This window comes from Sorghum bicolor, chromosome 3 (genome assembly GCF_000003195.3).
Source record: "Sorghum bicolor cultivar BTx623 chromosome 3, Sorghum_bicolor_NCBIv3, whole genome shotgun sequence".
Taxonomy (NCBI): Eukaryota; Viridiplantae; Streptophyta; class Magnoliopsida; order Poales; family Poaceae; genus Sorghum; species Sorghum bicolor.
In genome coordinates, this window is record NC_012872.2 from 50,025,127 (window position 1) to 50,052,054 (window position 26,928).

At 42.5% G+C, this 26,928-nt stretch overlaps 3 protein-coding genes across 3 annotated transcripts; 2 read left to right on the forward strand and 1 right to left on the reverse strand.

The window, feature by feature from the left end:
• LOC8075471 lies at positions 5,589–10,305 on the forward strand. The gene is made up of 3 exons (XM_002455730.2): positions 5,589–5,905; positions 9,397–9,628; positions 9,709–10,305. Exons 1-3 carry the CDS (start codon positions 5,718–5,720, stop codon positions 10,003–10,005), a joined length of 717 nt encoding a protein of 238 aa, XP_002455775.1. The 5' UTR covers positions 5,589–5,717; the 3' UTR covers positions 10,006–10,305.
• Positions 10,466–14,237, forward strand: LOC8075472. Its single transcript, XM_002455731.2, has 4 exons — positions 10,466–10,669; positions 10,775–11,306; positions 11,420–12,101; positions 12,761–14,237. Exons 2-4 carry the CDS (start codon positions 11,284–11,286, stop codon positions 13,034–13,036), a joined length of 981 nt encoding a protein of 326 aa, XP_002455776.1. The 5' UTR covers positions 10,466–10,669; positions 10,775–11,283; the 3' UTR covers positions 13,037–14,237.
• Positions 23,547–25,449, reverse strand: LOC8075473 (zinc finger Ran-binding domain-containing protein 2). Its single transcript, XM_002457946.2, has 3 exons — positions 24,771–25,449; positions 24,104–24,177; positions 23,547–23,948 (listed from the first exon to the last, which is right to left on the reverse strand). The coding sequence occupies exons 1-3, from the start codon at positions 25,112–25,114 to the stop codon at positions 23,944–23,946; spliced, it is 423 nt and encodes a 140-aa protein (XP_002457991.2). The 5' UTR covers positions 25,115–25,449; the 3' UTR covers positions 23,547–23,943.

The window sequence follows — 26,928 nt, forward strand, 5'->3', positions numbered from 1 at the left end:
CGATAGCTAAACTTTGGGATTGAAATGGTTGTGATCTGGCTATCGAAACTTCTTCTTCTTCTTGTCTAGAAACTGGTTCTTTCTCTTTCTTAGGGATATAAATGCTAGGAAACTTTTCACTCAATGAATCAATTAAATCCCTAGCTTCACTAGCAGGTAGGTGATAGAAGGATCCTCTAGAGGCTGTATTCAAGGTTTGCTTATTTTCCCTACTGAGGCCCTCAAAAAAGTGAATTAGAAGAACTTCTTCTGGAATAGAAAGCTTTGGGCCAGTGAGAGTAAGGTTAATAAATCCGTCCCATGATTTGCCAAGAGATTCTTCTTCCAGTTGTCTAAAAGAAATAATCTCACGCCGAAGTTCTGCCACTTTGGAGATTGGAAAATATTTAAAAAGAAAACTATTATATAACTCCTTCCAATCTTCATGAACACTCTCTACTTTGAGTTTGTACCAATGTCTAGCTTTTTCTGTTAAAGAGAACGGAAAGAGCTTCCATTTAAGGGTCTCATCGGACATGCCTTCTATACGAAGGAGGTCACACACTCGATAAAACTCTCTTAGGTGTGTGTATGGGTTTTCTTCACCTTCTCCTGAGAAAGGTTGTTTTTGAACAAATTCTATGTATTCGGGGTCTATCTCAAAACTAGATGCTATGATAGGCTTTGAAGATTTTGGTGGTTCGAGATGTGTGCCTGTAGGTCTATGAAATTCATAGATAGACATGTTTGAATTCATGATAGACCAGAGATCAAGGATTAGATAAGAAGAAAGAATAGCAGAGATAAGGCAAAAGATAAAAGGAAATATATTTTTTTATTATTTTTTTAGAAAATGATTAAGCTAGTTCGTAGTCAACTCAGGAACCGTTTCCCCGGCAACGGCGCCAAAAAGCTTGTTGACACTTGCTAACACCACTTGAATACTAGGTTGTCATCCCCAGCATGGCACTAGAGTGTACTATGGTATTTATACGCACATAGATAAATCCGCAAGCGCACGGATACCGTTGTAGCTTTTACCCGGTTAAAGGTTTTATCGTATCCACAGGGAAACGGGAGAACTGATCTACGCTCTAACTTAACCTAGATAGATAGGTAGGCGTAAATAGGAAAGATGGTAGAATTGAATAAGAACAATATTAAAGGTAAGATAACAGTGGGTGATAATATGGGAATAGAGAGTAGAGCAATCTAGTATATGGGCGATGGTAGGTGAATAGAGAGGATAACTATGGTTTCTCTACTTCAAAGGGCTATGTCTATGTCTAGGACGAACCACATGATAAGAATACACCACAAAGGATGCTTATCCATAGGCCGATAAACCCTACCAGTCCTGTTAACGGGAGGTGGACTACAGGAGACCAACGTAACTGTCACCTACGCGGCCTACCACACGATCTGGCTAGACAGGGGATATCCACAAGTAATCTAGGTCTAAGCACCACGCTTACACCTATACTACAACTCTAACCTATAGGGTCCTATAGATTAAAAGTACTCAAAAGAGTTGTCAACCAGAACATACATGAATAGTAATTGCATAATGAAATAGAAGTAGATTACCAGAGTCATCCCATAAGCAAGCTTGATTAGAGCTTGATCATGGCGAAGTACAACCGGAGGAAGAACCGACAGGCCGGCCTCTCCTCCAATCCTACCTCGCTCTCCATCTCGCTACTATCTAGATCTACTCTAGTTTAGAGATGAGAGGAGAGCTCTCATCTCCAAACCCTAGCTTTTGCTCTGTCTATGAATAATGAATAAGGATGAAGGGGTGCCTCCTCCAGGGGCCAGGGGGCCTGCTTATATAGTCCCCTCAAGTGAATCTGGACCGTCGGATCAAACCGACATTAATTGAACGGTTCTCCTTGATCCTTTAGGTCGGTGGAGCATAATCCACAAGACGGGACCTGATTGGTCTCTGTAGTAGGGCGGGCGCCCAAGGGGGAGGGCGGGCGCCCTGTCCCCGAGCCCGCTCGGCTTTTCGTTCGTTCCCGTGGCTTCTGGAGTCTTCTAGATGATAGAAAATTGCGCGGCACGTTAATATCTCTATGTAAACCCGACATGTGGGCCTTTTCTCCATATTTCCTGATAACCTCTGCAGAAATAGACAAACACCAAAACTCATGGAATTCTGTCAGATAAAACCCTAAATCTGGGTGTCGGTTGCATTTCGAACCTTTTCTTTATTTATTTGATGGTTAAATTTAATTCTTAAGGACCGTCAACATTGTGCAAAAAAATTACTCGCCTACCATCTCTTAATGAACTTATCTTTATTTTCACAAGGGACACTTCTTTCTTTGCTTGCCTTTTCTCACTCAGACAAGATCTGCAACTGCCCCCAGCCCTGCCCTCACTACAGAGCACCACCACCTCATGCAAGTGCAAGTTCTTTAGCTCCACAACCCTTTGCTTAGAGTATAGAGGGTTCAAGCTCGCCTTCACTAGGGAGGGATGGAGCCTCGGCTCGGAGAAAGGGGCTCAATTGCATGAGCTCATCCTTGTTGCCTCCATGGAGGCTATCATAGGCAGAGCTTGGACATGTTCAGAGGGGCCCATCACCCATGTCATAAAAGGTTTATGAGCTCATGCTGCCATGCCCACCGTAGTTACCCCTACTATCTTCATCGATCACTAGACCTAAGCAAATTGAGCATCATACGAGCCTGCTGGGTTTTGACCCGACCATGAGATTTAGTGGATAGGGCCTAGGCATAGATCCAGTTATCTAGAAAAATGTTTCTAGGCCTGAGCCTAGCCTAAGTATTTACTTTAGCTACTTTACACTATAAAATGAACAAGAAACCCACCTAGGCCCGCGTGCGACCCAAGCCTGGCCCAAAAAATTAGGTCTAATTGTCTAGTGGGATGGTCATGGGCGAGATTTTTTAGCCGGGCACAACTGAGATTTTTTATGGCTTGGCCCACAACATGCTCATGACTCTTGATGACCCCTGCCGTCGCTATCGCTAGGGCCATGATAACCACCCCTGTCATCGTCAATATAGCTTTTACCTAGGAGTATTCTAAGGTATCTATTTTCATAAGGCATGTGAAGTCACCTTAATGAAGAACTAAGTTCATCCTAGGATGATACAAGGGCAAATGATAGATTGGGTAAAGATGATTAAATCAATGGTTATAAAACTAGATAGGTACGATAGATACAAAGGTTGTTCACTTGGGTCACTAGATACCGCTTAGCGATGAAAAGGGATGAGAAGAGTGTTGAACCTCCTAGTAGAGAAGAATTTTGTTTTAAGAACTTTCCCGAGTGTGTGGAATATAGAGATGAGATAGGGTTGTCACCACCTACTGACTACCACAAACAAACGATGGGGCAAGCCACAGGCACAAGTAGCATATAGCCTAGACACCATGTCTATCTACACTATATATTACTACTCTAGTCTCGATCCTGATGAAAATGATTAGAGTATCGAGTCAAGGGTGGTGAAACAACGGACCACAGAAAATAAATACTTACCAACTCTAAGGATCAATTACATAAAAATCCCTAATGCTTACATGCAAACAAGTCTACATCTATCGTGGTACAACTTGGAGAAGATGCCAACAAACCCACAACTCCTCCACACTCTCCTCATTCTCTCCCTATTTTCTATGCTACTATTAGAATAAGGATTGGCCTAACTGTAGAATAGAATGAGTAGTTTTTCCTTGGTATTTCTGAATGAGAGGGAGTGAGGGGGGTATTTATAGTGTAGGATAGGGATGAAAACAGATCGGATGCGGACGGATATCATCGATACCACATTTGTTTTCATATTTTTGGTTGAATTTGGATTCGAATACGGATAATATCAATCCTGTCGGATAAGATATGATTGGATGTCGACATCATAAATATACGATTTAAATATTCGGATACGGTATCAGATGTTGAATATTCAGAGTCGGATACGGACAGATCTAAACCCCTCTAAACGAATTCGGTCTCGAATACGGTCGGAAAATATCCGTACTATTTCATCACTAGTGTAGGATGTGCCTTGGGGGAGTGGAGATGCTTGCTTTCTTGATTCTAAGGAATATTCTCTTTTGGTGAACTCATGGATCCAAATGCTCCAAACCTCATGGATCCGACAACCATTAAATCAAGGGTGAAGTTGGAGCGAAGGTGTGTTTCCTTGCATGGATAGAAGATGGAGGTCAGTGGGCCCCGTGGGGCTCGCCCAACCTAGGGGGAGTGGTCCGTCGACCTCCCCTAGTGATCTATGGGTCCTCTTGCTCTTGTGGGTGCTTGGTCCATTTGTCATGGTGAGGTGTGAGTGATTTACTCCTACACACACAAGATCCTTCCGCGCAGGAGAAAGAGTACACGTCGCCCAGAATTCCCTGATTTGTCCACCTCAGCGCCACTTCAGCAGCGAGCTCTGAACTATTGTCATGTTGAATTCTTCATAGTTATGAGTCCATCAATCCTTGTGCCTTGCATATAATGTGTTTCTTTGCTTATCACATTGATTGGACCCCTAGGCCCCCACATGGAGGGTCGACCGACCCCCTATGTGGGCCCACAGTCTTTGCTTTGCTCCATTTATCCCTACATTCAAATATATACTCCGTGTACATATCAAACCAAGTTATTTACATAAATAAGGTCACACTTTGCTTGATTCCTTTCATCTGTGACATTTTGTTGACGATTTTAACCATACAAAATCATGACAAAATGATCATCAACACCATGCTCACCCCACCTACTCATAGATGAGGGCATGTGGCCAAATCGATGGGGGGAGGAAGCTGGGATGCCAAACTGCACAAGCCACCTTTCACAAATGCAAAACCAAAAGCTACAAAACTAAAAGTTAAGCCCAAACAAACATACTCTAATTCGTGCACCGGGTTACATTCGAGTCTGTTCGTTTGTCTGAAAAGTCATGACTGAAAGTAGAAAATGAAAATAGAAAATGAAGAGAGCAGAATCTAAGGCTCTCTTTGGTTCTCCTTGCTAAATTTTACCTAGCTAAACTTTAGTCACTTTAATAGCTAAAGTTTCAAACACATTGACTAAAAAAGCTAAAATAGTTTAGTTTTATTAGTCACCCAAGAGTAACTAAAATAATTTTAGTTAGCTAAAATTTAGCAAGAAAACCAAACAAGCCCTAACTCAAACAACAGTCCTCCCTTTGCTCTCCCTTGGGCCTTGAGAACAACTATTTGAGCCCAATCAATCGGCCAGTCCTCCCTTTGCTCTCCTTTGGGCCTTGAGAACAATTATTTGAGGCCAATCAATCGGCCAACTTTTCAGAATTTTTTGAAAGAAACCTACTCTCTCCGTCTCAAAAAGAGAGTGATGTTTTTTATTTTTAGATATCGTGTTTGACTGTTCGTCTTATTCAAAAATTTTATATAAATTATAAAATAAATTAATCATGGGTAAAGTATTTCTAATGATAAAATAAGTCTTAACAAAATATATAATATTTATGTAAAAATTTTGAATAAAATAAATGATAAAATAAAATGTCTATAAAATTCTAAAACGATACTTTTTGAGACGAAGGGAGTACTTTCCAGCATTATGTTCCCCAATCATCACCTGATGCGATAATTCGATCCATTAATTAATAGTTAACCTATCTAACCCGATCCGTTGAAGCTGTTGTTTAACCCGCGCCTTGGCTCGTCACGACCATGATTTGGTAACGAAAGCAGCAGGAAGCCGGCGGTGTAGGCGACCCATGGCGCCACAGACGAGGAGAGAGAAGGCGGCGGCGAAGCCGAGCTCGTCGGCGCCGACGCTGGCGGGGCCGGGGGCGGTCGAGGTGCAGCGCCGGCGGGTGGGCGGCGGTTGGACGAGCCGTCGGATCTCCATCTACGCCTCCCGAGTCTTCTTCCTCCTCATCATGCTCCAGATCCCGCTGTTCAGGTCGGTAATGAATCGCTGGAACGCTCCCTTCCATCAACTCCCCGGTGCAATAATCAACCAGATAGATGGTTTGCTTTCCCCATAAATTGTTCAGTTCTCTTAGATTTAGATTGCTAGATCCATTATCGACTCACTCATCACTAGTACTCGCAGACTTTTACTTATGTCTGCAACTTAACTTTGCATAGAGGGGTGTTGAACGCTGTATTTCTGATTCATTGCAGTTGTATTTTATTTCGATACCTTGTTGTGGAAACCTTAGCGATCAATTCTATTGGTCCTGGTGCTTGTTGTGATTGCCGTCTAAAGAACGGAAAGCTGTGGAATGTTTCAATCAAATGCTACTGGTGAGGAGCTGCAAGTACCAGCTTTAGATTGCAAAAATAGCAACGGGTACCATCAGCTTTCTTGTGCAAAGTGCCAACCAACAATTTTAATGTGGCTCAACTCCATTCGCCTTGAACTTTGAGTACCTCTTCATATTTAACATTTATGCACATAAACAACAGACTGCCAGCAGGATACATGTTAATGCATGATTGCAGTGAAGTAAAACAGAAGCATGGGGTGAAAGGATATTGATTGACTCTGCATGCGATTTTTTTTTGTTCAAATCAGTGACTGCAACACACGCATAATAAAAGACTGCAGCATGAGTGGGTTACCTCTGATTGTGCATTATTGCCCAACACATTTTCTAGATTTAAGGGACTTAGCCCCTGTCCATATATGCATTGCACAAGACAAAGGTTATAGAGTTTACAGCCCCAAATTAAAAGATCAGCATCTGGCCATCTGCTCACGAAACCACATGAAACACCACACCAGGTGAATTACTCGTCTAACTTGCCTACTCTCAAAGCAAAGTCGTTACCAGCATAACACATAACATTCGGTAACAAGGAGTTATTCTTTTCTCACTTGAAAACATGTGCAGCTGATAGCACACCTTGCTCAAACTTTAGTGGAGAGCTCATCCAATCCTCCTACCTGCCTGCGGCCCACTGACGATCATTTGCCCAACATATTGATGGTAAACGATAGTAAAATGCAGTAAATTATGATGAAGAAACTTAAAATAACTTTCATAAGATATCTGTGTTTGAGCTAAGCATAGTATACATTCCACTCCAAACACCAAAGATGCCAATAGCAGTGGCCAGATTGAAGAGTGAGATATGAAAAATGTTTTCTCCATGCTCCATCAGGCAGCAGTTAAATTTAGAGAATCCTTGACTGGATTTTAACAATGGATATGTATGTATGGATTGTTCTGCTTCTTTTCCCAGCAGTTTACCTGGATCATAATTTACTATCATTCCTAAGAACTGCTGTTCACCATAATTTACTATTACCTCTGGTCACAACAGTGTTGGGTCAAACCTTTAGGACTATAAACTCCAATTACTATTACATTGTTTAGTTTGGAAACATGTAAGTTATATTTGTACATTAGTATTCGAAATACCTGCAGGAACTCTTAAATTTGTAGGATTTTAAGACTTGAGAGTATATTCTAGAAGAAACTATTGGTCGAAGATATGCATTCAAGACCATGCAAACTCAAATGTGTTATTTTTGACCAGAGGGAGTACCATCATATGAAAAAGTACCATCAACTTTCATAAACCAACCGACACACCCGCCCAAGTACACTTCAGTGACTGGAAACCTTAGGATGCAGCAGTTTCTGGATTTCGACAGTGTTTAAGCCTTCTTAAAGTTTCTGTAGGCCTTTTGGATGGGATGGGAGGCTGGGAGCCAATTTTGAGAAAAAGCAAGAAGGCAACATGAGATTATCTACTTTTTCGTAGAAAATTCTGGCAGCTTGTGTTTATATTCTTACAGAATGAGGAATACTTTTTGTTGCAACTAGAGCTGACTTCCACTAGGGTTTGATTTTAGCACATGTTGGTCATGGTTGCAAGATAAAAGAAGAAAGAACAAAAGCATGGGAGAATTGTTATACTCTGCTTGTGGTGAATAAAAATTGTCAAAACAGCAAAAGGAGATCCGTCTTATACCCTTGGTGCATGCCTTATTGCATTTGACAATATAAACACCCCCATAATGTGAAAAAAGAAGATAATTAAATCTGATGATGAAATTTGAGTTAATATCTGCATTTGAGCTAAACCAGTATGCATTCTACTTCAAGCAATCAAGCCACCAAAGAGGTACTTAAAATGGCCAAATCAAAGAGTAAATGTGTGAAGAAAAATATCTTCAGGTTCTGGCAGCCTGGGAGGCAGCATTTAAATTCTGAGAACCCTCGACTTGAACTATGCTGGATTGTTCGACTTCTTTCTCTAGGAGTGTACTTGCACTGGAATTTGCTATCATTCTTGAGTAACTTTGTTGGACCTGTGGTTCAGTTTCAAATATATTCTGGAATTATCAATGTTCTACAAACATTTTTCTTTAAATTCATAGAGAAATATCTTGCCTTTCTTTTCATATATTTTATGTTTCCTTAAGTGTCAGCCTGGGCGTTGGTTTAAACCGACGCTTTGGTTCGGTTTGTTCGGTGGGAGTAAACTTCGGTTTGAGTTACAGCAACCGATCGGCGCATGGTAAATCAAGGAACTGACAATTTTGGTTTCGGTTTGGAGTTCGGTTTTCACCGAAGTTCCCAAACTTGGACATGCCACTTCCATGGCCACCGTCACGCGGCCATGTGCTCGCATGACCACCTTCTAGCAGCTTCTGCACAGATCCATGGCCGCCACCCCTCGTGGCCTTGCCCATTGCAGAAGAGGATAGGAGTTGGCGCCGCTCACATAGACGCCGCTGCCGCATGCTCCGTCCCTTGCCTAGATGCCGCCATCGCTGCCGCCAGCCTCGGCCTGCCACCGCATGCTCTGCCCCTCGCATAGATGCCGCCACTGCTGCCGCTGCTGGCCTGCCGTCGCCCCTCGCCCCTCATCCACTCACACGAGCACGCTCGTGCAGATGCAACTCCCGTCGCCGCTGAAGGACCGAAGAAGAGGATAAGGTTTTGGAACCTACGGTGGATGGGATTGCCGGTTGGTGCTAACTCCTGAGTGTGTTGGTGTGTTGGGCCGTAGTGGGCTAGTCCGCTGGTGGGCTTATTAGGTGTGCGGTTCCTTCAGAAAAGCTACGAACAACATGCGTCTTCGGTTTGTTTGGTTACTCGGTTGGATTGGATCCTGAAACCGTAGCTGAACCGAGGGCCAAACTTCCCAAGGATGAAAACTGAAATCAAAACTCTGAACCGAAAAAACCGACATTTCGGTGGCTCAGTGTGGTTCGGTTTTCGGTGAAAAAGTGCCCAGCCTGACTTAAGTGTACAATAACCTAGTTTCACTACTTTTTTCCTACTGAACCCTTATATTGATGTTTGCATTTTTTAATAGAATTTAATGGTCATTGTGTATAGGAGTTAATTGGAAGGATTAGAAGAGTTGGAGTAATTTTATGAGCAGGAACATAATGTGCTAAGGGGATTTCGCTTGCTTCTGGCATTTCAGGGTCCCTTGTAGAGCAGGCACATGCACAACTCCTATTCAAGTCACATCGTCTCAGTTGGTCTCAAATGAGATATTCCCACCAGCTGTTGTGAAGGCCATGCTCTACCCTGGAGCTATCGTGAGCAGCCTAACTAAAAGCAAGACATTTCCGAGTTGGAGTGACCTGTTTGACATGTACAACCTGACAGAAGCCAAAAATGCTTCTGCAGTAGTTGATCTTCAGCGTCTAGAGGTGTTTTTTTATAACCAGTCTACAACTTTTTCTTGCACAATGCTTGAACTCTTTAAATAACGGTCTCTCTCCTTGATCAGATACTTGCAGGAAGCTACTTCTGTGTTGCCGGAGCGCTCATTGGCATCATAAATCCTGGGAGGATGACTTTGTTTGGTACCCTTTTGGTTATCTGGGGTCTGGTGAAAGATGCACTATTTGGGAAGCCAGTGAACAGCGATCCAACTCAATCAACTTATGTCTACCCAACTATTTTGATTGCACTTATATGTGCTTTCATGTCAATAACTTACAATGTAAAGAAGACAGCAAGAAGTAGTCCTCCTGTTTCTATCGCGAAGCCACTGAAAAGTTCTGCCAAGTCAAAACTGAAGTAGACCCTATTACAATTTTAATCCTTGTAACTCATTCCAAATATTTATTTATGTGAAAAAAACAGGTTTGAGGATGACCTGAGGATGTTTTTGGTGTATATCTCACATACTGTAACATTCAGATTTCTACCTTGTATTAACAGTTCACAAGGCCATGCTCTCTGTCATGTTTACCAAAAACAGCTAAATCTTTGTTCCCCCCAAAAGTCCTGCTGTTTAGGCAGGTTTAGTTCAGTTCTATTTTGTGTCCAATAAGATTGTAGTCTATTTATCACAAGGATGGAAAGTTGTAATTTCCTGACAGATTCTGGGTTAGTTGTTATTCTTCTGTGTTTGGATTTTCATTTTGGGGTCATGGTATTTGAGTTATTAAAGAAATTGTTCAGAACTGCCAGCTGATAAACATCAATCAGACAGATTGAAGTGAGCAAACGAGGACACATGCAGTGGTTACACCTTTTCCCAATTTACAAGGTGGTCCATAATTTGCAGCAATATTGCTGTCCTATGCTCCTAGCATTTGTACTGTTGTATTGTCCAGTAACTACAAGGCTGCATATGCAACTGCAAGTGGCTCTTGTTGCCCTGTCTTTTGCTCTCTATTGACGTCTGGCAGTGGCAGATGATTACACCACATGTGGAGAGATGAGATGAGCCCCACTATCATGTGAGTATTGTCCCTTGGGGTTGTCTATATCTTGTACGCTTCCTTTCTTGCTTTTTTGCCGACGAAAAACTGGGGCTATGATTTTTTTACTACCCTTTTTAACAGCTGAAAAGCCTGATGGTGAATCTTTAGAAGCCAACAATGCCAGTGGAGATGGAAGTTGATGTTTGCTGTGAGCTGAAGAGATAACCTTCTTTGGTTGAGATGTGAGGCAGTTTCCAAGTCACCAGTCACAATCTTCCACATTGCTTCCTCTTGGTTAGAGCCCTCCTCATAAAAGATAAAACAAACATCTCCATTCCAGTTCAATAATTGAGATTCCTCTCTGTCTGTTCCCTCCTTCCTGCTGGAATAATGATTGTTATTGTTAGCCAGTCTGAGTAATACACGTGCATTTCATATTGTCCTTGTTTACTACTAGTTAATAGCTGTTAAGATCTAAGACCAGCCTTCCACCAACAAAATACATACAGCTTCCACTATGGTCATCTGTCTTCTGGGAAGAAGAGGTATAATCTCCCAATTCTAGTTCTGCCTCTCCAGTTGCATCCTTCGCCACTCTCCCTACACACCATCACTAGACTGGTGTTCAGACTTCACAGACCCCGACTCCCATGGTTCAGATGTCTTTACAGAGGTCAGTTTCTGCTTGCTACTTCTTGGAATTCAGCTTTGTGTTTACTGTTGCTTAGTGTCTGTGATCTAGAATGCCACAGCTTTGACACAGTGATTCAAAACCTGTTCTTGCAGGAGCGTACCCGTATATCCCCGTTGCTGCTTATCTGATTCGCTACATCGTGTGGGTGGTTCACGAAGAAGATGGGCCTCTTGTAGGTCCCAGTCTTCACGTTTTGTTTATAATGCAAGACCATCTCCAATTGTTCTCAAGACTGACCATGCAATTGATCCCTCTGAACCAAAGAATTTGGATGCAAGTTCCTCAGCTTCAAGAAGTGGACCTTACATTGGGACTTGTCATCCATCAGGCGCAGCTGGAGTAATGGGTGCGTCTTCCTCTTCATCCCTCAGATTTTTAGAGAAATTTGTGAGTTGGAGCACTAGAGGTGGAGAAGAGGCACCTCCATTCATCATCTGCAATGATCCTCTTGTCAAGAAAGAGCTGTTGCCATCTGGAACCCAATCCACTTCTGGCTGCAGTATTGCTCTTGGGAAGATTAGGCAGAAGAGGCTCTTCTTGGAGCAATCTGGAGCATGCTGTATTGTTATGCCATGCCAGTTCTTACATGCCTGGCACCATGAGATTTCACAGGGTTGCTCGGTTCCATTCCTCCATGTTGGTGATTGCGTTGTAAAGGAACTCAAAGCAGCTAACTTGAAACCTGTTGAGTATGGAAGTAATGTCCGTGTAGGAGTTCTGTCCACTGACAATACATTGGCTACAAACTGTTATCTAGACAAGTTGGAGAGCCAGGTAAACATCTTCTTTTTCATCAATTACCGTATGCTTAATGATAATATCTTTCTTTTTGAACGAAATGATAGTCTATATCTCCACTTTAATGTAAGTAAAGAGGTATTATGTTGGCTTTTCATATAAGTTAGGCTGATCCCTTTTAGTCTAAAAGAAAAGCAGTATCTGTGCTTTGTGGTTTTTTTTATATATCTGGAAAAACGAACTAGCAGGATGTTGAATGAAATTTTATTTTCGACCTTGGTGCTTTGCCCAGGCGTTCTATTAGAAGCAAGACCTTTCTTTGATAGTTCCTATACGACAATTACTACATCACTGCATATGTATTTTCTACAAATTAGACAACTCAGCTCCTACGTCAGTGATGGATGGTCAGATTTTTTCCCCAGTCACTTTTTATGATACCTCCCTTTGTCTGAAAGCTCAGTCCCTAAAAGATTGATAACTACAGGTCTGCTGGACCAATGTAATTTGTAGGTTGTTCATTCCTAGTTTGCCAGTCCCATGATAAGTTGTCCAATGGCATTTTTTTTTTCATTCTACTAGTGAGATGGCTTGGAAAAGAATTTGATTTGATATTTTCCTTGGTAATAATATTCTTCATTCATCCAATTGGGAGCATACGGTTAAATTGTTTCTTGTTTAAATTTGTTTGTCAGGGTTTTGAGGTACTATGTCCAGATAAAGCTTCCATGGAGCGTACAGTGTTACCATCAGTCGATGCATTCAGGAAGGGGGACATGGAAGGCGCAAGAAACCTGTTGCGAGTATCGCTGCAGGTTCTTCTTGTGAGAGCTGTCAATAAGATAATCCTTGCCTCCGATGACCTTGTAGGCATTTTGCCTGATGATGACCCTCTGCTCAAGAAATGTATAGACCCATTGGATGCCTTGGTCCGAGAGGCCATCGTATGCGCACGAGCACCACGACCATGATGTGCCCAATTACTCTGTTTCCTTGCTCGTATAGGCCTTCAGTGGTAGCTGTTTACACACACCTTGACTGCTGATGAGCACATATGTAAATTTTACAATAAGATAAAAAAGGAAGGATTCCTCTCGGCCAAGATCATCGATGGTTAATTGATTGAACACATCAATAAGCATTTTCATCTGTGTTATTAAGCTTCTGCCTCGCAAGTTGCAACCAAGTCAACCGAGATGCCGATGACTCCATCTGTGATCTGTGAGCCCAGATATGTGAAAACATTTTGTGGCTCGGCTACTGCAACGAGAAATTCTGAACAAGAATCTTGGAATCTAACTGCAGATGTGATGTTTCAGGAGATCAGGTTGTTGATAGAAGTAGAACAAAATGAAGACACCGTCGAATCTGCGGCACGCCCAGGGAGCACATTTTTCCGTTTCAGATAAGTTGCAACCGTAGCTGTCACAGTGTTTATTTAGCTTTGGTGTTTGTAGCCAGGAGGCGGAGATTGTTGAATGGCTATCTAAATTAGAAAGAATGTATCCAAAATTTTTGGTGAATAAATACGGCTTTGTAAGTGCTGCAGCCACTACAAATTCTTCAAGACATCAATTGAGAAGACAGAGCATCTGCGACTATATGATCTTCCTCTATCACAGTAGAATTACATGCCCGAACCTGCAAAAGGCAGCTATCAGTGTGTCATCAGGAGTTGTAACAGTGCATTTGACCTGGGAAAGCTGGTAGTGGGTCCCTGGTCACTGGTATTCCAGAGAATCTACTGATTGGTGTGGAATGGAGAAGAGGGCATAGATGAATGTTCTAAGCAGGGGGGCGGTTGGAACGGGGGACTGCAAAAGCGGTGCATGATTAGCGGGCAGCGATGCAGGCTGTCTGCAGGCCCTGCACCAAACAAGTGGCGTGGCGGTTGCCCTTTCTCTCAATGCAGGAACCAGAGGGTCAGAGGCACAAAGGGGAAGGAAACCACCAATTGGCTGCCTTTGTTGAGGGTAAGGCAGGAGGAACTCAGGCTAAGACTGAAGCACTCACTCTCCACTTTGTGCATGCTCAGCGATATGCATGGTCATGCTCATTGCTTTTGTGTGCTATCTATATATTCTGATGCTTCCTTCTCCTCATCATCACCTTGTCAGACTTTTCCTTATATACATTTTCTATTTTAATTTCGCAAAAGGGTGGTGTTTCGGATTGATGATTTGAGGCATAATCCTAGATGTAAGCGCCTGTGGCCATTTAGCTTCAGCATCATATATAACCTTGGTGGTGGAGTTGTGTACGCCTGCATGTCTCATAGACCGGTGCTATACCACTATTACATAAACCATATTAAGAGGCGTCTCTATTATTTTTCCTAGAGAAGGTTGGGTCAAGAAACACCTCTTGACGTCTGTAGGGCATCCCGGCTAATGGACTGCCTCAGGCGGATCTAGAGAAGAACCAGGGGAGGGGAGGCAGTCGTGCAGGCTAATGACAAAGCAATAGTGTAGCTTAATAGCAATAAAGGTTAGGTTTTAACACAATGAGAACAAGTGATAATGATATATATCACCAATGAAGTAGCACTAATAGTGCTGATCATTTACACAAATATATAGTTAGAGAAGGCCACAATTAGAAACAAAACATTGTTGACATTGGCAAAATGCAATTCTCAACTAAAAGATCCTAACTAACCTTAAAGAAGATCCCCACAAACCATAAACTTTTAAGCAAAGAATCTAGAGAATGTTTCATTGAAGAAAGGAAAATATATGGATGACCTCTTATAAATAAAATCTACGTCCTTTTTCCTTCCATGTTCATAAAGAGATTAACCACAATATCATTTATAACTTTTTAATCTTCTTTCTTCACATAGAAAATAAGTTTATTACTCAAGTGCACATCACCCATGCAATTGCTTATATATGTTTTCACAATCTTCATGTGTGAAAGGCATCTCTCCACTATTGTTGTAGAAATTGGCAATACCAACAAAAGCTTCAAAAGTCACCCATAAACCAATGGATAACAATGACTTTCCATGTCTCCATTTTTTTTTGTGAAAGCTCACTAATAATGTTTATGTTGGAGAACCGGTTGTCTTCTCCCACTTTGCATATAGCTTGGACCATCATATCCTTGGCATCTAACTTGTTTTAAACTTAGCTTAAACTTTGCAAATAGAGAATCAATAACTGGCTTGAGACAGAAAGAAGTTTCAGTCACCTGTACAAGGCCAACATTTGTCAACATACCATATGTTCTTTCCAATAAACATCTCTTGAATCATCAGTAAGCAAGCAAAACATGTCATCTCCATGTTCTTCAAGAATAGAATGTGGAATAATTTCCCTTGCAAAACACTCAACAATGTTTGTTTGGATTTTGTGAGCCACCATACAACTATTACCTGCAATACCACTAACTTCCCTAAGTCTAGATCATGCTCTGCTGAGGAAACATAAACTTGCAAGAACTTCCCTTAGTTTAAAGACTCAGTTGACTCCTCATGGCCACGAAAATGCAAGACTTTATTCAATAGTAGCATAGCAGTATCAATTGATTCATTCAATTGAGTAAAATATGCCCTCTTAGATGCTTCACTTTTATTATGCAAAACAACATCTATGTGCTGATTTCTCTATAACAAATCATCACACTTCTTCATTGCAATATAGTGTGATCCACCAACAATGCCAACATGCAATTTTTGAGTCGTTCTTTCCTATGGTAACCATTCTAGCCCTCAAAAACAAATGCTTTGTATCCTACATACTTGTTTTCTTTAAACAAGAAACAACAAAAATAATATGCTCTATCTTTGGATTCTCTATTTCAAGCCAACTTCCAAACTCATCAAACCATTCTGGTTGAAACATTTTTTAATTTTATTTTCCCCCAATCTATGTATAGAGAAAATTTCATGTGCGAGGTTGGCATGGCCCATTCTCCAAATGTCTCCTTCACACCCTCTCATCTAGACCACATGAATTCCTTATAGTACTACTTTCTAGTGCTTTTGTCTTGGAAAACCTTTCATGACCGGGTCATGCCTAATGCATAATCATTAACACCATTAGCATTTTAAACTCACTTTTAGAAAACTTGCATACAAAATTCTACATTTACTAAGCTCTTTTATGCACTGGTGGATGGTCTGACATGGGGTCCACCAGACGTCCACCAGAACATGACTTGCATAAAAATAAGTTGTCCATCTCTAGGCTCCTTGGCCCCACATGATATGCCAACTGTCCAACCCAACATGAAGTGGAGTCACTAGGAAGCACTCTCCACTCTCTCACACCCCCTCACCCTCACTCACTCTCTCTTTCACTCACTCTCTCTTGTTCTAGGCTCTCCTCTCTCTCTCTCTCTAGACACCACAAAGTAAAAATGGATGAGGATTTTGAGGGGAGGGAAAAAAGGCAAGGCTATGAAGATCACATATATAGAAGACCACAATGAGATCTTGCCTTGTTAGGGGCAGAAGGGAGAGGAGATTCCTCACTCTAGCAAGAAGGGGAAGGAGAAGATTTCAAGAAATGGAGGAACAAGGCAGAGGAGCACGGTGAAAACCCTAGTTTGGTTTTGGATAATTGATGAAACCCAAAGTGTGTGTAGATTAGATGAGGTTAGTACATGCTAAGTGAAGGAGCAAGAGATGATCATGGTGATGACCACAAGATGATCAAGTGCTCAACTTGGAAAAGAAGAAATAAAAAACAAAACCCTATGGAGATCAAGGCAAAGGTATTGCTTAGAGTTTTGGTTTTGGTGATCGAGACACCATAGAGGGTGTGATCACATTTAGGATAGATAGCCATACTATAAAGATGGGAATTCATTGGCTAAGTGATTATCGAGTGCCACTAGGTGTTATCAATTATGTGCATGCATTTAGAACCTAGTGTGCTCACTTAGCCCTTAAAAATGGTTGTAAAAATATGCTAACACATGTGCACAAGGTGTAACACTTGGTGGTTAGCACTTTTGAGCAAGGGTTGAATAGGTGAAGAGGAGTTGGTCTCTCTCTCCCTTCTGCCGAGCTTGCGAGGCGGGATTTAGTGTTTTTGAAAGGTCCTAATATGGCTAGAGGGGGTTGAATAGCCTATTTAAAAACTCTACAAACTCACTAGAGCAAGAGGCTAGAAAATAGCAAAGCAAAGTTTTTTGCTCTAGCTCTAAAGGGGTGTTTGCAAGCCACCTAGCCAACAATTCTAGTTGCTAAAATCACAAGGCACACAAGAACTAAGTCTCTACAAGTTACACTAGTGAGCTTAACTTACACAAAGCAAAACTAGCAACTAAACTAATTACACTACTTTGCGGTAAGTAGATGGAAAGGATGAGATATTTATACCGCTGTGTAGGGGATAAACCAATCACAAATATATGAACAATCAAGCACCGGGAGAATGCCAATCAAACACAATTGAGACACCAATTTTTCTCTTGAGGTTCATATGCTTCCCAACACGCTACGTCCCTATTACGTCGACCAACACTTGGTGGTTCGACGACTAAGAGGTGTAGCACGAACCTCGTCCTCACTAGGACACCACAAGAACTGATCCACAAGTGAGGTAACTCAATGACATGAGCAATCCACTAGAGTTACCTTTCGGCTCTCCACTGGGGAAGGCACAAATCTCCTCGCAATCACCGAGATATAGCCATGAACAATCACCAACTCGTGCCAATGCTCCTCCATTGCTCCAAGCTGTCTAGGTGGCGGCAACCACCAAGAGTAACAAGAAAACCGTAGCCAAATTGATCGCCAAGTGCCATTATATGTAATCACTCAAGAAAATGCACTTAGAATCTCTCCCAATCTCACAAAGATGGTTAATCTATGAAGGAGATGAGTGGAAGGTGTTTGCGAATGTCAAGTATGCTAGAATGCCAAGAGTATGAGCTCCAAGCCAGCCAAAAACTATTTATAAGCCCCCTCAACAAATAGAGCCGTTAGGAGCCAGAGACTTGCCCTGTTGGGGGCGTCAGACGCTCAGGGCGTCCGACGTAGCCTCAGTTTGTGACGGCCCCTGATAGGCGCAATGGGTTGCACCATGTGTCCTCAGTCAAATGTGACCCATTGATCCCCAACGGTCACTTAAACGTTCAAATTGTCAGAGACAACATATCGGACGCGTCAGGTGCAATGCACCAGACGCGCCCCCTTAGCATCGGATGCTACTCAGGGAGCCCTACAAACGCACAGGAGCGTCAGACGCGTCCGACGTGTGCACACCGGACACTCCTTGGCGTCCGATGCTCATAGCCACAGAGGCTCGCTCACGTGGATGCTGACGTCATACTCCGTCAGACGCAGAAACAGTGTTCAGACTGCGTCTGATGTCCACCCGTCGGATGGTCCGATGCAAAGTTTTTACTCGCGCCAGAAACCAAGAGTACACCAGACGCTAGGCCAGCGTCCGACGCCTCCGCGGCTAGCGTCCGGTGAGTGCCCACAACTTCACCAAATTTTCCACCGGTGCAATAGAAAAATATGCACTTCATTTTCTCAAAAGCGCCAAATCCTGCCTCGCAAGCTTGGCGGGAAAGAGAGAGAAACCCAAACCCCTCTCTACCCTTCAAACTCCACCTCCTTCTCAAAGTGTGCTAACACCACAATGTGTATATAAACATGTGCAAGTGTGTTAGCATTTTCAAAATCATCTACTTCGAAGGAGTTACGTTAGTTCACTAGGTTCTAAATGCATGCACATGAACAATGTCACCTAGTGGCACTTGATAACGGCTTAGCCAAAGAATTCACCTCTTTATAGTATGACTATCTATCCTAAATGTGATCACACCCTCTATGGTGTCTTGATCACCAAAACTAAAACCCTAAGCAATATTGTTGCCTTGATCTCCATAGGATCTTGTTTTTCTCTTTCTTCTTTCCAAGTTGAGCACTTGATCATCTTGTGGTCATCACCATCATCACCATGATCATCTCTTGCTCCATCACTTGGCATGTACCAACCTCATCTAATCTACACACACTTAGCATGTACTTTGGGTTTCATCAATTGTCCAAAAGCAAACTAGGGCTTTCAGTTTTTGAGAAAATGAAATGCTTATTTTCTATTGTGCCAATAGAAAGTTTGGCGGAGTCGTAGGAGAAAACACTCACCAGATGCTAGCAGCGAAGGCGTCGGATGCTGGTCCAACGTCCGGTGTGTTGTGACTTAGTGTCACTCGTCCGTGCAGAGCGTTAGAGTGTCCAATGGGTTCACGTCGGATGCAAGGTGAACATTGTTTCAGCATCCAATGAGTAGTGATGTCGGCAGGGGCGCGAGCGAGGGTTTCAAGTGTTGTGCGTGTTGGATGTTGGCTGCGTCTGATGGTCTACTGCCTGACGCATCCAACGCCTCCCCGAGCGGTTTCTAAACTCTCTGAGTAACGTCTGGTGTGAGGGTCGCATATCCGCTGCGTAGCACTTGACGCGTCTGACGCCTCTCAACTGTGAACTTCAATGTTTAAGTGACTGTTGGGAATCAATGGGTCACATTTGAGTGAGGACACTTGGCAGTGATCTAACGGCACTATCACGGCAGCATCGGGCGCTGGGGCTACATCCAATGTCTAGCGTCGGCGTGTCCAATGCCCCTGACAGAGGCTGTTTCTAGAGCCTAACGGCTCTATTCATTGAGGGGGCTTATAAATAGTGTTTGGGTGGCTTGGGGCTCACTCTCTTGGCACTTTGATATACTTGACATCCTTGTGTGAGCCTAAACAAACACCTCCCGGTCATCTCCATCATTGATTCATCATCATAGTGAGATTGGGAGTGATTCCAAGTGCATTTGCATGAGTGATTGCATCTAGTGGCACTTGAGGATCATTGTGGCTGCGGTTTTCTTGTTACTCTTGGTGGTTTCCACCACCTAGATGGCTTGGAGTAGCGAAGGAGCATCAACACGAGTTGGTGATTGTTCGTGGCCATCCCCCGGTGATTGTGAGGGGTTCTTGTGCCTTCTCCAGTGGAGAGCCAAAGGCAAATCTAGTAGATTGTGAGTGTCATTTAGCTACCTCACTTCTGGTAGGTTTTTGTGGTGTCCTACTGAGGACGAGGTTCATGCTACACCTCTTAGCCACCAAACCACCAAGTGTTGGTCGACACAACGAGGACTAGCATGCTGACAAGCACGTGAACCTCAGAAGAAAAAATGGTGTCTCAATTGTGTTTGATTGGTATTCTCCCGGTGATTGATCATATTTTAGTGATTGGTTCATCCTCTACACGGCAGTATAAAGTTCACATCGTCTCCATTTAGTTTCTCATAAAGTAGTGTAATTACCTTAGTTGCTAGCCTTGCCTTGTGTTGCTTAGCTCATTAGTTTACATTGTAGTAACATAGCTCTTGTGTGCCTAGTGATCTTAGAAACTAGAATTGTTGGTTACATGGCTTGCAACCCTTATAGAGCTAGAGAAAAATTACATTACGCCATCTGTTGTACTAATCTTTTCTCTAGTGCTTTGTAGATTTTTAAATAGGATATTCACCCCCTCTAGCTATATTACGACGTTTCACACGGGCTGAGCCTTTCTCATCTCACTAAAGGCTTATGTTGCGTGTCCTCTAGCCCCTTGGTAAGCTCAATCTCAAACATCATCACCTAGAGATCATAGAAATGGAAATCTAGCTAGTTCATCACCTAGAAAGCCATTGAATGGAAGATTTGATGAATGGATGCGATGTAGCTCAATCTACCTAGCTAGATATGCTCTATAGAACCCTAGGAACACCTCCAAAAACTTGGCTTATACATGCAATAATCTTAGATGTGGATTTCATTTTCAAAGTCCTAAGAACACATAAACTGTGTTCTCACGGACGGTCCAGCAGTCATGTCTAGATGGTTTGCACGAGCACCTGATATTTCGATTTGCTTCACAAACCCTTAAATATTCCTAGTATGGTCTAGGAGAACTAGGACAGTCCGAGGAATATTTCTAGCAAAAAACCGAGAGAACCAAGTTTGTACTTGCACGCGTGGATGATCTTTCTGTATGCATGGACGGTCCGCTAGACCGCACACTTAGTGTTTTTAGCACAAAGCTATGCACTCTTCAACAAACTCACAGAACCACCAAACCATTTCAATAAGTCATCCCAAGTTTTCTCGAAGCTAGCACTTTTAGAAAATGATCATGTGAATGATGATGAATGGTCTAAGAAAACCAATACTTAGGCACTGGAATAGCCAGGTTCTACCACAACATTCCTATTGTTCAACCACACGATCGCACAAACAGTTCGACATGACACCTAGTACGGTGCATGAGAACCTCGACAACCCATGTTTACATATGTTGTATATACTATTAGCCTATATATTCTACATCCGTTGAAGCATTTCATCTACATTAGGCTTACTTCATTGCACTCATTCACATCATGCATTTATAGTGATGAACCTCATGAGGAAAGAGACCCCAACCGATGAGACCACTATGACCAAAGTTGAGCCACCACAACCCGAGACTTAGGCTCCTAAGCATCTCTATTATTTGCAAATGCATAACGTGAATGCATGTTATGTTATAATATGACTAGTTACCTAAAGTACCTATTTGTGCTTCAATACGTTGTGATTGATCCTTATGTCATGTACCATGCTTGTTTACATTCAATTGTCACGTAATCCATGCATGGCTTTCTTAGATAGTAGAAGTGAAGTTTATGATGGGTTTGTCGTCCCTCGTGCATGTAGAACTTGTTTGCCCACTAAGAAACATGAGATGGAGCAAAAATCTAAAACTTGGCAAGAGGAGAGATGTCTTGAATTGTGTAGCTCACTAGACTGATTAAGGACCGTGTATCCATGGTAGTGAGACATGAACACACTTGTACAAACCACTTATCATATATGGTTGTGGCAAGCCGAGTACTTCGCTGTGACCGGTTTTCTCATGGATTCTCGGTGATGTGTAGAGAAGAGTAGCTAGACTAGGCTAGTACCTCAGCTCATGCTCTAATCATTCATGTGTGTCCTTGGCCAAACTTGAGAAAGGTTGAGGCATAGATATACCCCTTATGTACCGACGGGTCATACCGGCGGTCCCTTGCCTTTGGTAAGGTTAATGTGTACCCCTCTGTAGAGTTTGAACTATCTAATGCTGTATTCTTATAGTTATAGACTAGTAATGAACAATGGACTCGTTGAAGATCGAGCTCTACCTCTCTCATCACTTACTTCATCAACCATGCTACACTTGCTTAGTTGGAAAGATCACCTTACATATGTATAAATGCCTTTATGCAAAACCAACCACATTACTTGCTACAACTTAAATTGCAAAATCCTTGTTACTAAATGGATGTTGATTCTTAAAAAACTTCCACTATGTACTCTGAGTGTTACCGTGTGCTGACTAAGTATTTGGAACAATGTGTTGTAACTTTACTCCTTTTAGTATTGATGTGAACTTGATGTAAGTCGAATGTCGGATGAAGGTCGGATATTGGTACACTATATATGGTTAATGTACCGGGATGACCGATTGAGTTGGTTATATAACTAATCAAAGTAAATGGAAGACTATTTAGCTAGGTGATGAGCCAAGAGTGAGGCGATCCTGAAAAAAAAACGGACATATGCATGGTAACAACCTCTATAAATCATTTCAGTAGCATTGCAGGTAGGGTTGGATAATAAAGCCAACTGTACTGTTTTTCAAGCTTTAGCTTCATAACAAACTGGCAGAAATAGTCTCCTAAATTGTTTGAGACACAACTTTAAACTAAGACTAATGAGCCAAGCCAAAGTCGAGAAAGTCATTCAAAATAAGTCATTTTTTTATTTGAAAAGAAGAACAAGTAATTTAATCGGAGCAATTTAAAATGAGGTACCGAGCCCGCTCAATAAGCTTTTTGTCCTCCGGTCCTAAACGTAGGCTCAGTTCCTTGGGGACTTTGAGCAGCAGGTTGTAATCGGAGCCCAAAGTGGCAACTAACCATTCGCTGCATCTCGTCTAGCTTTGGAGGGTAAAGCAGGGCCATGATTGTCCCCGGAATCTTATCCGGCTATGGCTCGCGCATGCAACTACATACATACATGCATGAGATGGAGATCGATCTCGATGTCCCTGCTGCGGCGGCGAATTCGAAGAGAAGACGTCGTCGTCACGCCGCGCCCTGTGCTGCCGGCGAAGGAAATATATAAACATTCGCTCGTGGGCGCGCGAATTCCTGTCGCCTCCGTGACTGACTGCCCCCCTCCAGGCCGTTAATAGAATGCAGCACTCTGCTTTTTTGCTTATGCTATGCTATAAACCGATTAGCTAGCGGCGAAGCAAAGCATCTGTCTGTGTGTTCATCACTTATATTATCGGCAGATTTTTTTATTTTGGAATAATTGCGGTAATAAACAGTCAGGAGATTGGGAATATAATCATCCATGTCATGCTCCATTTGTCGATAAATCAGGCTTCCTTTTTCAAGTTTAGTATATAAGTATTACTGTAAAAAGGGATGAGTAGTGAGTGAAAAAGCATGCAGGTGAAGGGGGGAACTCGCATTTTTCCTTTCTTAAACCTCGGCTTTTATATTGGAAAAAAGGATGGGACAAACAAGAGACTGATTGTTGGCATCAGTCACACTCACACTCTCTTTTTTTTGTTTCACATTCCTCCTCTCCTTTTTAGCTTCAGTTCGTTGCTGCTCTTCCAAATGACTACTAACCCTCATAGCTGAGTTACGTTGTCGAGGGTTATTGGTTACATCATTCAAAAGAAAAAAAAAACTAGAAAGGAAAATGGTTAAATGTCTTCGATCATAGCGTGGCGACCGTTTACGGATCATTAAGTTCGCATGTTTCTAGCTCTTCGATCTCGTACAACTTATTTTTTTTTGTTTTTCTGTTTTTCTCATCAGTGTACATGTAGTTGCCCGGCCCGTCAACCTGAAAAGGAAAAGAGAAGCTTGCTGGATTAGCTGGGAGGACTAGCTAGATATATAGAGCATGCAGTCTGTCACTGTCAAGTCAAGTGTAATGCCAGCCAGCATTTGACTGCTTGATGACATGAGATCATGGATGCACGGGCATAGTAGGAGTACCGTAGTATGATTTGGGCATGCTGCACCGGAAGCACTCGGTCCGGTTGGCGTAGTTCTGCACGTGGCAACCCAGTCTGCACATGGATGAAGCAAACATTATTAGCATATCCAGCAAGTAATTAAAGGATTAATATTATAATAATATATGCACTTTAATTTAGTATCTGGTAATAATATTACTACTACTTGTTAGTCTATCCTAGTCTAGAAGCAATTGCAGAGTCGACACGACAAGAAATTCCATTTGGCAGCGCAGCATTCTGCCGGGCAGAATATTCCAGCTGGGACTTTTGAGTTGCAAAGTTTTGCACGACGAAAGGGCTCGATAGTAAATAAAACATTTTTCTCTCTTTATTAGTACTGTATTTGTGGAAAGAAGCGGGGTTTCATGCTTGCATGCATGTTGTTTAAATATTTGTTCCTTTGCCAAACAAAGATACTTCTACTCTAGTTAACAAAGTGACCCCACTAGTTAATCTGCAATCAACAAGAGCAACGACTGCTGCATGCATCATGCATGCAAATATACACTATATATGCTGCATTATACTATATTCTGGCTGAGCAATGCAACACCAAAAGACAGGTACTATAATAATAATTAGCAAGAGAATCATGTAAGATAAGACTAGCTAGCTATAGCAAAGATCACGCATGGACCGCTCACCTTGGGCAGATCCAGTCGCCGGGCTTCATTCCGGGCTGGCCGGCGACGGAGTACCCCCATCCCTGCGCGACGGCGGCCGGCGACTCGTTCTTCCCGGCGCCGCACTTGAAGCAGCTGCCGCGGGAGGCGTAGTTGTTGACGCTGCAGCGGTAGCAGTACCAGTCGCCGGGCTTGACGTCCCAGTCGCCGCCCATCGCGGCGTAGTCCGTGTGCTCCGCGCCCAGCTTGGCCTCGCCGCAGCGCTGGCACGCGTCGCGCTTGCAGAAGTTGACGTACTGGCACGACCGGCAGCTCCAGTCGCCCGGCTGCCTCCTGCTCGCCACAACGTTCATCTGCTTCTCCATTCGATCGATCTCTTGTATATATATATATTCGCCGGCCTTTGGCTTTGCTCTCTCTCTCTCTCTCTCTCTCTGCTGCTAGCTCTTCCTAGCTACCAAAGCTCTCTAGCTGATGAATCGAGAGCAAGCGATGAATCGAGCTAGCTGATGCACGCAGCTGCTGGAATGCTAGCGATCGCTTGATCGCTTGCTCTGGATCGATGATGAGTGGATGGAAGCTAGGCTTGTTAGCTGGTTTGAAGAGGGAGGAGGCGCGCGCGGGCTTTTATATAGGGTTTGGTGATGCAGCACTGCTATAGCTGAGACCTGAGGAGAGGCAAAGTTAGTAGGGGCCCGCCCAATGCAGAGAAGCTAGCTAGGGCTCAACTGTACACATGTTATGTGCGTGTGAGCTGCTTGAGTGTGCGCTCACTGTCTGTCTGGCTCATCATGCATATAGCTTTTCAGTTATATATCCTATATATTCCTATACTACTACCGCCGTGTCATAAGTCGTAACAGGACCAAAGAATCTCCAGGATTGATGGGGACCTATATATGTATGCATTCTCAGGCTCTCAGCGTCTCACCAGTCACCAGGAGATCCGAGCTGGGCTGGGGTGTGTGCATGATGAGGAACCAAATGCCTCCTGCGTCCTGCCTCCTCCAGTTCCCAACTTCATCAGGCAATGCACTAGCCTGTGAGATCGATATCTCATCTTTGGGACCAGTACTATGCATCCATGTCGCCATGGGAACTGATCAAAACTTAGTCTTGATTGGCGCCGCCACCTCTTTGCATTGCTCAATTATTTTTCATATTTCACTGAATTGTACACTGCATGCCAACCTTTTTCTCTTTTCTTTTGTCAATTTTTTATGACGTTTAAATTTTGTTTTTTTACTAGCTAAGATATATATATATATATATATATATATATTCTGGTCATCTCTTGACTCTTGGTTTCACTAGATTTTTCATTTGATTTAATTAGATATTCCTTTTTGCAACGTGGTGCGCATGATTTCTTAGCAAGAAAAGTGTAACTTCATGATAAAACAATGAACCAGACGAGGCATATATGAAAAAAAACGGTTATGGACGTTTTTGAGACATATCAGAACGGCCAATGTTTTTGCTATTAAATTAGTTGCAGTCTTGTTCGTTTGGTTGATAATTGTTTGCTGATTTGTTGTAAGAGAAAAACACTGTTGAATGGCTAGCAGATTCAGCTTTGCGATGATCAATTTAGTGTGGTAACAGTGGCAAATGGCATGGTACCGTATGCATGGGTTTCAGGGTGGGAGGGTCCCGTTCGCTTGTCTTATAAGGGCACTCCCAATGTAGAAATTATCATAGTTTCTATAGACATTAATTATAATGTCATCTAAGCATTTTGTTGATGTGACAAAGTAGTTATTGAAGAGAGAGAGTAAAAATCATAGAAACTGGTTCTAACTTAGAAACCATGTCTACGCGAGATCCAAGACATGAAGTAATATGATTGGTTGAGAATGGAGAGAGAATGAATGTGATTGGATAACAAATTATTATATAGAAACTATCTATTGGGACCATAGTTTCGATACATAGTGTCTATAGAAATTAATAGGTATAGAAACTACATATGGTTTCTAGCATTGGGAGTGCCCTAAGCCATACTTTTTTTTGCCAACCAATAATGTTTTCTCTCACAATAAATTAACGAACAGTATTTTTAGCCATGACTTTTCAGACTAGGGTTTAGGGTTTAGGTTGAGAGGCAGACATTTTCAGATTTTCAGATGCAGGCACGACGTCCACCTCTGACAAAAAATCATTGTTAATTATGCAGTCA